General features: G+C 39.6%; 1 protein-coding gene across 1 annotated transcript; it reads right to left on the bottom strand.

Moving 5' to 3' along the window:
* Positions 1-3,265: 3,265 nt before the first annotated feature.
* On the bottom strand, positions 3,266-11,643 carry LOC105925437 (arrestin domain-containing protein 3). Its single transcript, XM_012861291.3, has 6 exons — positions 11,231-11,643; positions 11,067-11,136; positions 9,047-9,194; positions 4,194-4,296; positions 3,816-4,081; positions 3,266-3,618 (listed from the first exon to the last, which is right to left on the bottom strand). The coding sequence occupies exons 1-6, from the start codon at positions 11,496-11,498 to the stop codon at positions 3,508-3,510; spliced, it is 966 nt and encodes a 321-aa protein (XP_012716745.2). The 5' UTR covers positions 11,499-11,643; the 3' UTR covers positions 3,266-3,507.
* Between the last annotated feature and the right edge of the window lie 1,001 nt (positions 11,644-12,644).

A 12,644-nucleotide genomic window follows, 5' to 3' on the forward strand; every position in this document is an offset into this window, starting at 1 on the left:
ACTTGAACCAGGTAAATTAGTTTTCAATTCATTGTTGATCAAAGAAACAAACAGCCCAGAGCAGTACCCCCCCCCCCCCCTCCTCCATTGTGGAAGAATTATATTTGCTCTGCCTCTACTCCTGATGCAGAGGCAGGACCGTCGAGTTAGTTGTCTGCATTACAGACTGTGCTACTTGCCTAAATTTGTCAATATAATTAAAGATCCTGTTATCAAAACTTTAAAACAAATAGACATGACTCCATCTCTATGGCTGCACCCCCCGTATAATTAGGGGGATGGTAAGACAAAAATATCCCAATGGACAGTAATGAGTGGCACCCTGGGGGGGGTCATAAAGACTCAGCAACCATCACTAGATACCATCTTGGGTGCCAAGTCTTTATTTGGGAAACATCACAGGAAAAAGTCTTTATTTGTCCTACAACCACATTCGTACAAAGAGATTAACTTTGTTGCGACTTTAACTTACACTCCAGGCAAGTTTGGTGGGGAAAATAGATAGAATATACAGGAAAGAGTTCTCTACAATGGCTTTTGTTTTATATCAGTTTCTTTGCTAACTTTCCTAATCAGCACCATTACCAAACAGGCTTAAATAGGAGACAACCGGATTTTCACTCAGTTCTTTCTGAAAACGTTTCTGGTGGTTAACACTTGAGCAACCGGCAGTATGAGGGCAGGTTGCTCAAGTGCGGTTGCTGTTGCAATGACCCAGATAACTGAGAATCTGCACAGGCGGCAAAGTTTTGATAACATTTTTATACAGCTTAGTTGATATATATATAGCAATATACTTAATCTGACAGGAAAGATTGATTTGGGGAAACTAACACGTGTTGGTTGCCTGCTGACCAGCGGGAGTTTGCTCACTGTCTAAATAATCATAAGGATATAATTACTTCAAATAATGCTGTCAAAATAACTTTAAAAAGCTTTCCTCCACTTTAACACAGCGTCAAAGCAATATGTGAGGCAAATAAGAAAGACACCCAACACTGGATTTATTTATTTTTATTAGAATACATAAAGGCCATGTTGGTGAGTGAACTTGTTTCAATCCAAACAGATTTTTTCTTCATAAATAATTTCATGCTGATAAAAAAAAAAAAAACTGTAACAAAATCCTTCCACACGGCTCTGTGTGTGAAGATAAAACAATACTCAACACTTCATAAGTGTTCATTAATTTCCAACACATAAGTCATATCAGAATAACAAGAAGAATTACTCTGATGCACTAACAGGACAACAACATCCAGGGATACAACATTATTGTGGTCATTTTCCATAAAAAAGAGGAAACAATCCAATCATCGAATACAACTCTAAACTGACCAAAAATACTATATCAGTAAAAGCAGTTTCCTGCATTCACTGTCTTTTTAAACAGATCTTATAAAATAGGTAGAATTTGAAATAGTTTAATTTTATCCTTAAATACATTCGTTACTAAATACATAAATAAAAAACACAGACATTTGTGTGAAGAGCAAATAAGAATGTGAAGACCACTTTAAGACCTTTCAGGATGTCTTACATTCTGACCAACCTGCCCCCTGCTGGTTAGAAGGGGTAATGCTATGTTTCAGACTTTAGAGGCCACATAGCTTTCTCATCAATATCCCATCAATACAAATATCTGAAAATATAATAAAATTATATGTGATATTTAATGTTTGGACTAAATATTTTACCTTACATAGAATACTGAGGTACTCACACGTATATGGCTGAGACAATAAGAAAGTATACCTTCTGTTATTTTTGAGGTTTAATATCTAAAGGGGAAAAAAGGATGTAGAAATAAAACCCTCAATTCATGGATCAATATATTCAGCATTCGTTTTAGAGAACCAATGACCCACAATAATATCACTGGTGATCTGTTAATGAAGTGCTTCCAGTACTTGAATGGCATGAAGAAAATAAGGAAGTATTTCTTCATACACCGCTACAGCATTTTAGATGATTTCTTGTCACAGTGGCGTAGAAAAATGTGGAAATATGTTATGCATTTCACATTTGTCTGTGTTTTATTTGTTTATTTTAATTTTACAGTCATTTTCAGTTGTATGTCTGTATACAGCACTTTGTTGACCTTTGTTCTTGTAAAGTGCTTTATAAATAAATATGGTATGGTAATTAGGGCCTGAAAGAAAACATGTTTCTTAATATGCAACATAAAACCCTGAATTTAAAAGAAGGTGTACTTACTTAGTATGACTATATACATTTATCACATTACAAAAGCCACAATGGACATATCTGAAATATATGATAAAACATCCACATTTTATATCAGGATCTTGGTGCTTTTAAGCACCAATGTAAACTTGAATAAACTGTAGCGGTGTCCTTTACCTTTTTTTTTTACGTCAGAGAAGTTTTAAATCATTCCTTATAGGTTAGATATGACAACAAATTTAGCAGCTTGGTAGCTAACCTCTTGCAAGAAACACCTTTAATAAAGACCCAGATAAGGTTGTTGTGTACCCAACAAATTCTGGTACAAAAAGGAGAAATTTGCTACAGGACATAACAAATGTTTAAATCAGACGAGAATAACCAAGGCAAATACAAAAATCAGCTTTTAAAGAATGGTTTTACACGTAAAGTAAAAAAAAAAAAACAAATACCTTCCCAAATATACCTAGTCCTGTTTCCTATGTGTGTTATGTATTGTTAACCACAGCAACAAAATTGGTCAAAGAGAGAGCTGAAAAGTCATCCAGGAGGAGAGAAAACAACCCAAAACTACATCTACAGCACAGCAGACCTCACTCTCCTTATTTAAGATTGGTGTTGACAACAGAAAAAAGACGGCACCGCTCTGAGAGTCCCCATTCCAAGACCCCAGCTGACCAAAGAGATGGAGCCATGAACGGTAGGGTTAGGGTCAGAGAATGGAAAGAATGTCCGCCCATGAGTTTGCGATATTAGGTTCAAACACACTCAAGCTCAGCAGCAGGTCAATGATCCGAAGCAAACCAGCAAGAATATGGCTAAAGAAAAAGATTTTGGGATGGCCTAGTCAAAGTCAAGACTTAGATCTTATGGAGATGTTGTGGTTGGTGTGAACAGACTCCTAATGCCTAAAAACACTCCAATCTGGATGGAGTCTGCCAGATTTCCTCCACAGCGATGTAAAAGAACCGTTACTGCAGACACTTTGAGGGCAGATGTTGCCACCTGGCATGAAATGAGAAGTTATTAGGTGTGGAGGGCTCTATCTTATTTACACGGGAGGCTAATTCAAAATTAGAGGCAAACACATGTTATAGTGCTGTTAAAATAAATTATTTGTGCAATTTGAGCATTTTTATGCATCATTTTCCACTATATTTCATCTAAATTTCAAGCGGCTAAAACACACATAAACAAACTGTAAAAGCAACTGTATGTCATTTAATTTTTAAATAACATACAGTTATATCAGAGGTGATACAAAATTCTGATACTCTTGGAAGATTTTCTATGCTGTGTACGATCACTTTCTTTTACGATCTAAATATTTGCTCCTGAATACTGCATCGGATGGGCGTGTGAACGTACTTCACACAGAATGATGGGAAACAGCACAGTGAGGTCAGCGGATCCTGTAACACAGAGGCTTACCTACAAGAAGCACAAGGGGAAAAAAATAATAAAAGCTGGCGAATTAACAGCATATAATGCAGATCCAAAATAGCTGTTTATCCCATAAAACATTCTTTACAAAGCTAAGGCAAGCCTGATCAGGAATTAATAAATAACATCCTCCAAACCTTTCTAGCTTTAACTTATCAAATAAGAAATCCATCAAGGGCACCGACCTCTATAAAGTAATCCACTTCCAGGATGCTGCAGTTGGAGACGGTCAGGGATGCAGATGATGGGATAGTGAGCAGGATCTCAGATTGAACGTCTGAGGTGTGAGCGCCGATAGGCTCGCCGCTCACCCACGCCAGCTGCTTGAAAACCATCCTCTTGCTGTTCCGGCTGTGGGTGTAGTACATCTGTTTCTGCTGGAGCTTCACCTTGGGCGTAGCTGTTCTAGATGAAGCATTGCTAAAACTGCACACCATTTTTGCAGTTTCTCCTGGAGGAGGATGTACATAAAAAACACACACACACATTTACATTCAACTGAATGAGAAAGTGCGTCCAAACGTTTGACTGGCAGCGAATGTCTGGAAGGGGGAAAATCATACCAGGTTTGAAGGCTTTCTTATCCAAACTGACCGTCATTGTGATAGGACCTGACGCACAACACAGGCAGCACAGTGTCTTGCTGTTTGATCCTGAGAGCGGAGCCTGCAGAGAGTCAAGACAGCGACTAAGGTGCTTCAGAAACACCCGACAAGGAGGAATCCTAGAAACAGACACCTTCACCTTTTTTCTTTAATAATAGCTTGGATGTACAGTACGTCATACAGAGCAAACAAAAGAAACACAAACTCAATAATATTTTTTTAATTGTCTACAGTCATGAAGAAAGGGAAAATTTGCACTTGCAACTCTTAGGTTAAAAATAGAAACGCCACACGCATAGTTGTAACATAATAGTGGATAAAACAAAAGTATTGGAGCACAACTAATTCTGTCATGTTTGAAGGAATCAGAGGTCGGGAGTCGCATGTTGAATGGTGGCGATTAATTGATTAATGAAACACGGCTTACAGAGTGACAGGGAAACGGGAATCACGAACACGGCAACGACGAGACCAGAGTGGGTGTAGTACATCTGTTTCTGCTGGAGCAGAAGACGGAGGACCTGACAATCGGTAATGGCTGGGCTGATAATATATATATAGGAGGGGAGACGGGAGGAACAACAGGTGAAGCAAATTACGCAGCTGAGATGAGTAAAGGGCAACTCAGCGGGATGATAGGATGATAGCGAGCTGGAAAGGCAAAGGGAGAACTGAAGCTAAGAGGGAAAACACGAGAATGGCCAGACATAAAGCAAGAGTCTAACTAAACTAAGCAAAAGCAGGCAGAAGATAAAGATCTAACAGAACTACTAAGATAATATGACTAGACAGGAGCCGAATCTAACACATATCAGAACACATTATTAACATAAATACTGAACAGAAAACTAAACTAATGACCAAAGAAACAGGATCTAAGGATGAACAATACAAAAGTACAAAAATAAACAGACTGCAGAATCCCCAGGGAGCTACAATAAGTGATCAAAACCCTGGGCATCCTGACAAATTCATGGTAACTATAGTAGTTACCATACTAGTAACATCTCCATATCTGTAAACCCACTCAAGACAAAATTGTATTTCTTATCTATTTCTTTAACATAATTTTTTTCACCTTTAAGACATCTGTTCGTCTGCAACCTTTTCCTAATACCATGATTTCAAAAAAGGTTGCAAAAGCTGCAAAGAATCTCACTGCACACACATGTCCTACCCTCAATTAAACATGATGGTAACAGCATCAGGATAGCGTAGGACAGGTAGTGTTTTTGTTGAGGTGGATTGAAATGTGAACAGCTTGAACAATTTGTAAGTCTGAACGTAAAACTTGTTTATTCAACCATGCAAAGGTTGGAGGGTCGCTTACTCCACATCCTGGGTGGCAGAGGAGTGATCGCCTCCCTGTTTGTACCCTCACTTTGGTACTTCTAAGGTTCACTGATCTTAACACCTCAGTCTCCACTCTTGTTTACAAAGAGATATTATGTAAGGCAAGACTGTTCATGGCCTTTAAAACAAGCAATAAAAATCATAAACTGAATGCAGAAATTAACAAGTAGGTATAAAAGCACTGGGGCGATCAGAACGCGTCTGGATATGTTGCATAAAAGACGAGAAAGTGAGCGATAGAGGTCTGCTGCACAAACAGCGTATTGCACTGAGAGAGTTTTGAAACAACAAAAAGTATAAAAAGCTATTTCCAGGCTAGATTGACTAAGAAAGATTTTAACTTAGACCGGGAGATGCTGGAAAAAGCTTAAAATCTAACACATTTCAAGCTGCTGTCTAAAGTAAATCCCAGTTTCTTTCACTTTCTGCTTGAAAGCTGAGGCAGAGGAACGAAATGTGGAAAATAAAACGCATTCGGTCTTGTCATTATTGAGCTGTAAAAGCTTTTCAGAAAACTGTAGGTTTATATAGAAGATGTGATTATGACAGCTTTTACATCCAAGTTTCAAGCATTTGGGTCACAATCCAGTATATTCCCTCGTTTTTAATATTGTGCTCATAAACATTTAATCAAAGCTTATTTTTTTCACTGTCTTATTTTTTTCATCTTGTTTTAACTGTATGAATTTAGCAATTGTAGGTTTCATCTTATGCCGCCTATCGGCCAGGGCCCATATTCATAGAGATTCTCAGATTCCTCTCAGAGAGCTTCTATATTAGCCAAAAAAATCCTTCCTGGGAGTCTTTGCTTAAGAGTGATTCAGATATCTGCTGAGAACGAATCTGAGTCAGGAGACGACAGAAATGTTTATCGTAGTGAAGAGGTGTGGTTGACCCCGTTGCTAAGTGTGACGGTGTCTTTTAAGAGCTGTGATTATCAATGGTACAAGAAAAAAAAACACAAATGTGCATCTAATAATCTTAAACCCATCAGACCGCTGAAACCATTAATTTCCCTCTATGGAGATGATAAAGTTTATCTTATCTGCATATTAATAATTGTATAATTGGTAAAGAAGTTTCTGTGCTCATCACCTCCACTGTTTAATAATAAAAATATTAATAATATTAATAATAATAATAATAATAATTGAACTTTATTGATCTCACAATGGAGAAATTCACTTCTGCATCTTAACCCATCCCCTTGGGGAGCAGTGGGCTGCCAGCTGCCACTGTGTGCCGCCTGGGGAGCAATCTGGGGTTAAGGGTCTTGCTCAGGGAGTGCAGGCTGTGGGGATCGAACCAGGTACTTGCAACCTCCTCAGAGCACAAGTGCGCTGCTCTAACCACTAGGCCAACACTCTCCTTCCCCTTATTTTTATATATATTTTTTTAAAGGGTAAATGGCTTGTACTTGTATAGTGCTTTAACTAGTCTTGACGACCTCCAAAGCACTTCACACTACAGTTTAGTCATTCACACATTCACACCCCGACGGTGGTGACCTATGTTAGAAGCTACAGCTGCCCTGGGGCAGACTGACAGAGACGAGGCTGCCATACACCGCCGCCACTGGGCCCTCTGACCACCGCCAGCTTTTAGGTGGTGGATGAGCCAATCAGCTCTCTCTTTCCACCATCTTCACTGCTTAAAACACTCTTAGGCTCACTAAAAGTCCTCCTCACTACTCCTAACATCTTTCCACTTTAGGGGCTCTCTTAGACTGGCCGCCCATTGCTAAGGGGTGGAATTTGCATGTTATCTAAGCCATCCAGTGTTGTAGTCAAGTCACTATGCCTCGAGTCCGAGTCATGTCCAAGTCATTAAAAAAAAAATCCGAGTCGAGTCCGAGTCGAGTCACTATTGACGTGTGATGTATGACATGAAGCAGTAACATTCCATTGCACTAATAACTCTTTCGTTGTAGTTACCCTTGGTTTTACTCGGTAAAACGACTGCTTTTTCTAGTCTAAGACGTCTCCTAACCATGGTTTTTAAACATTGTTGTTATGGAACGTGCAATAGCGACTCGAGGTACGCTGATAGGCCGCATATGAAGGATGTTAAAGCCGCAAGCGGCGTCGATCGGCCCTCGCAGCCAAGCGCACTCCGGCCTATTGGCCACCGCCGCGGCTCTGGCCGGCGGGCGGGGTTCGCGCACCGCCGCGGCTCCGGCCGGCGGGCGGGGTTCGCGCACCGACGGCCGCCCCCCCACCGCAGATGCTGTTACGCATTTTCCTCGCCCGTCCACCGGGCGATTCCCACAAACGCGTTTGGCAGCGCTCCCCCATGACTCACAACAGATCTGGAGCAGATCGGTCGATGCAGCGAGGATATACAGCCGTTGGATAATGATATTGCATTTGGCCACCGGACCGGACTAAATTGTTCGGCGGGCCGGAAAATTTATACCGATTCCTGGACGGTGACTACAAACAGAAAAAAAAAACGGCCAATGACGCCATGAACGCAGAGCAGGAGAAAAACATCGACTTACCTTCCTATCAACTCAGCCAGTTTTCCAGTCTTTCTAAGCCCTCGACACTCAAGCCATCGTTTGAGCTGAACGTTGGTATGTTGTTCCACAGTTCTACCAGTAAAATGGGCGCCTGGACATCCTCTTGTGAAAGTTTAACAGCTGTAAAGTCGGTCATATCCTTGTATCTGTTGCATGTGTAATGGCTGGTTGCTACGTGCGCTCTCACACTGTTTGCCCAACCTTAGCGGCAAGGGGCGTTGCTCATGAGATGGTGACGTCACGTGCGCGGTACGACATTTAGATATTAAAATCATACACCAAATAATATTCTAATGACACATTAAAATTATAGCCTAATGATATAAAAAAAAGTCGAGTCTTTTTCTCAATTTCCGAGTCAGAATGATCTGAATGTAGGAGTCCGAGTCCAAGTTCGAGTCATCAGTACTCAAGTCCAAGTCAAGTCACGAGTCTCTAAATTTAGCTAATGACTCGGACTCGAGTTCGAGTCTCGGACTCGAGTACTACAACACTGAAGCCATCACAAGGCCTTTGTTTGGCAGTAGTATAAAGCTTCTTACTCCACATTACTCCAGACTTTTTGAATTGAGAAAGCTTCCTGGAGAAGAAGGGAAACGTCTTCAACTACGAAAAACAAGTCCAGTTGCTTTGTTTTTTTACTTTTTTTGGAATGACCATGACCTGGATGACTGAGAATCTTCACCAGCTCTTAGACTAAGATGCTTTGGGAATAACTTTTATCTTACCGACGTAAAATTTGTGATTTTCCTAAAATGACGTCACTAAGAGCTACTTTTAGTCTTAGGAATCTTTGTGAATACAGGCTCTGGTTTGCCAGTGGACAAGAGGTATTTGATCTCAGTAGAATATTGCTTGAACATAAAAAGGTGCAAAGCTGGAACAAGTATTTATTTGCTTGAGGAAATCTGGATTTATCAGGACATGTTTCACTTACCCACAGCTCTGGCTGGTTTGGATCAATATGATTCACGAAGTTCAGTTCTGTTATGAACTCCTTGGACAGATGCCACGGTCTGTCAAAGCCCACTGTCAGTGAGTAGGATATTCGTCCATGAATCCCATTGAAGGAAGAAGGAAAGTCTCTGTGTCGATACAAAACAAACAAAATAAAGTTGTTAGAATATGCAGGCAAAACAGGCGAAGCACCCACAGGTTAGCGTTACTAGGAACTTTAAACTTATAAGAAAAGCAGGCTTATGAAATGGATTTATTTATGATACAATGTAACAATAAAATACTTCAATGTAAAAGGAAATCTGGGTGATTTCCTTGGGAGGATATTACAACTTTAATGTAGAGCAAAGATTTTTGCAGCCGAAAAACGACCTGTAAGAGCGATCAGATTATAACCTCATCGATCACTGTAATGTAAATATGCACAAACAGAATATAAAACACTAGTGAACAATATATTTTGCTACTTCATGAAATGATTTTTAATTTTTCTTTTGTATTTAAAGGCAATATTTTTAATCTGAACCCTGAGTCCCATGGTCGAAGTGGCCGTCTGACGGTTTCCTCCCTGGGTTTTGAAATGGTGTGCACCCACTGAGATTGTCCCAACAAGGGCTGCATCCAAAAAGGTCTAATTTGTAAGGACTCTTTAACCAAAGTGGAATTGCGTCAGCGTTCGCCATGATAAGTGCTGTCTGAATAGTGCAGTCAGTAAGGAACGAGGTAGAAAAAGGAACCTATATGCATCCTATCATTATTCCTTTAGCATAGGAAGCTTGTGACGTTTCTTACTGGAGCTAAGGGACTATAAGCAATCCCACAATCCTTTGCGTAGCATGATGTATAAGCACAACAAACATCACAAAATTAACTAAATTATCTGGAGAGAAGAGAGTAGGGTTCTCAAAATAATCGATACCTCGATATAAACGATACTAAGATACTGATTTGCAGTGTTGTATAGTAACAAAGTATAAATACTTCACTTCTGTACTTAAGTATATTTTGGAGTACTTTATACTTTCCTTGAGTATAATTTTTTTGATAACTTTCACTTTTACTTCACTAAATGTTCTAACTTAATTGCAAACTTTTACTCCGATACATTTTCAATGTTTGTTTTAGTTAGTCATTACAAAAAAAGAGAGAGAAAGAGAGAGAGAGAGAGAGAGAGAGAGAGAGAGAGAGAGAGAGAGAGAGAGAGAGAGAGAGAGAGAGAGAGAGACGCACACAATTTGTGTAGCACTGACCTTACTTGAAGAAGAAAAACTGAAAGCTTACAAAAAGGTTGTATTTTCTGTCTAAACTTGGTCTAAATGTCTCCTGCACTTGGTTGTTTATATTATTTTAAGTGAATTTGACCTTCAAAGTTTACCAAAATGTAAAAAATGTAATTCAAACTGCATTTGCTTTGTTTTACTTTTTACTTATACTTGTCATTACATTACTTGAGTACATCTATTTTTACAGTAATTTTCATACTTAAGTACAAGATATTTCAGATACTTTAAGACTTTAACTCAAGTAACATTTCAGTCAGTGACTTGGACTTTTACCAAAGTCATATTTTGGAGAGGTACTTATACTTTTACTTGACTCTGAGATTTCAGTAAAAAAAAATTTTAACTCTAACATAGTTTAACTTATAATTATTCAGCCCACCAACTTTTTATTAGGCCCGGTTGAAAACTAAATAAAGCAAGCGAGCCTAACTTTTCTGCAAGAGCAAACAGATGAGTAGAGGGGGCGTGTTTAGATGCGCACCGTGCTGCGTACAAGAACGCACGAATAACCCTACAAGCCCGCGATCAGAGCTATGCGCGCTCTTGGTTATTAAATGCGCCGTTGTGATTAATAATTGCACTATTGGGATTGCTTGATACGATCTTCTGCTTTTTGGCATGAATCTGACACCATAGCGTGAGGTCAGACGCGGGACGTCACCACCATCCCTCCCCCATTCTGTGTCAACCGGGGATTATTAGCCGCCACCCACTTACCCCCGTGGAAGCTGGCATGAAAATGGATACACATGCGTCCCAGGGGGGAGTCTTGTTTTCCCATTAACAGCTGCGAGAAAAAAATAAGATGCACCCCGTAAAATAATCATTTGACACCAACATGCGTGCAAACCGCCGCAAAAAAAGTTAGTTAGTGCGCATACCCGCGTTGCACACGAGAACGCTTTTATAAGTGAAGAAGTCCACCCGTGCAGAGTAGGTTTTTCTTCTTTTCCTCTTTCCCGAGCCCGACGATGTGGACCAGTGCACGTTCGCTCCTCCTTTCATCTTCATCGTTATGGCATTAATCTTGGTCTCCTTTGTCAGGTCGAAACGGATTTGTCCCGTTATGAGGTCGCCTCCAGAGAAGGTGTTTCTCTCGTTTAACGCTTCAAAGTTGATGCCGAAATTCTTGATCGCCTCTTGAAACATCGCTATTTGGTGCCAAGTTGCACTGATCGTGGGGAAAAAGGTGTAGATTTAAAATGTTAATGAGTTTCTAGGTAAACACTAAACTGTAACGTGAGGATTTATCTAATTCTAATGGGTTCAAAACAGACAACAGGAAGCCCACCAAGCGCACAGTACAGGGAAGGAGCCGCCTTGAGGCGGGGCATATTCCCAACAAATCAAGACGCCGAAACGCTTGGAAATTAAGTTAAAGGTTGCTTTATTTATTTATTTGTTTGTTTATTTCAGAACAAATGACAAAAGAGCCATCTTATGTTTCAAATAAGTACCGTTGCATGTCTCTAAAGTAAAACCTCTGCAACTCACTATAAATAAGACAACTTTTTAATCCTCCTTTTAGCCACTTTGAAATAACATGTTTAATTTTTTTGTATGTGTTATGTTAAGATTTTTTTTCAAGATTAATGGTTTCAATCCTGCTAAATAAATCAATAAACTGCCACACCTTACTTCTCGCAGCACACCCAGGGGGTTCACCTCCGACAACTCCTCAAACAAAACGTATTTTTATTTTTTATTTTGATGACATGGCGATCCCATAAAGTGACACCTGTGATCTTCTTAATTATTTTTTCATGAATAAAGTAATAAATGGTAATAAAGTAAAAAATATTGGTGTTGTTTTTGACCAAGACATGTCATTTAAATCCCATATTAAGCAGGTTTCCAGGGTTTCTTTTTTTTCGCCTCTGGAAAATTGCCAACATTAGAAACATTCTGTTCAGGGGTGATGCTGAAAAACTAGTCCATGCATTGGTTACCTCAAGGCTGGACTATTGCAATTATTTACTATCAGGAAGTCCACAAAATGCAGTTCAAAGTCTTCAGCTGATCCAAAATGCTGCAGCAAGAGTTCTGATGAATAATCAACAAGAGAGATCATATTTTCCCAATTTTAGCTTCCCTTCATTGGCTTCCTGTTAAATAAAGAATATAATTTAAAATTCTCCTTCTCACATATAAAGCCCTTAATAATCAAGCTCCATGTTCCAGAGCACTTCACTCTCAGACTGCAGGTCTGCTGGTGGTTCCTAGAGTCTCTAAAAGTAGAATGGGAGGCAGATCCTTTAGCTATCAGGCTCCTCTCCCGTGGAACCAACTCCCAGT

This window comes from Fundulus heteroclitus, chromosome 12 (assembly GCF_011125445.2).
Source record: "Fundulus heteroclitus isolate FHET01 chromosome 12, MU-UCD_Fhet_4.1, whole genome shotgun sequence".
Lineage (NCBI taxonomy): Eukaryota > Metazoa > Chordata > Actinopteri > Cyprinodontiformes > Fundulidae > Fundulus > Fundulus heteroclitus.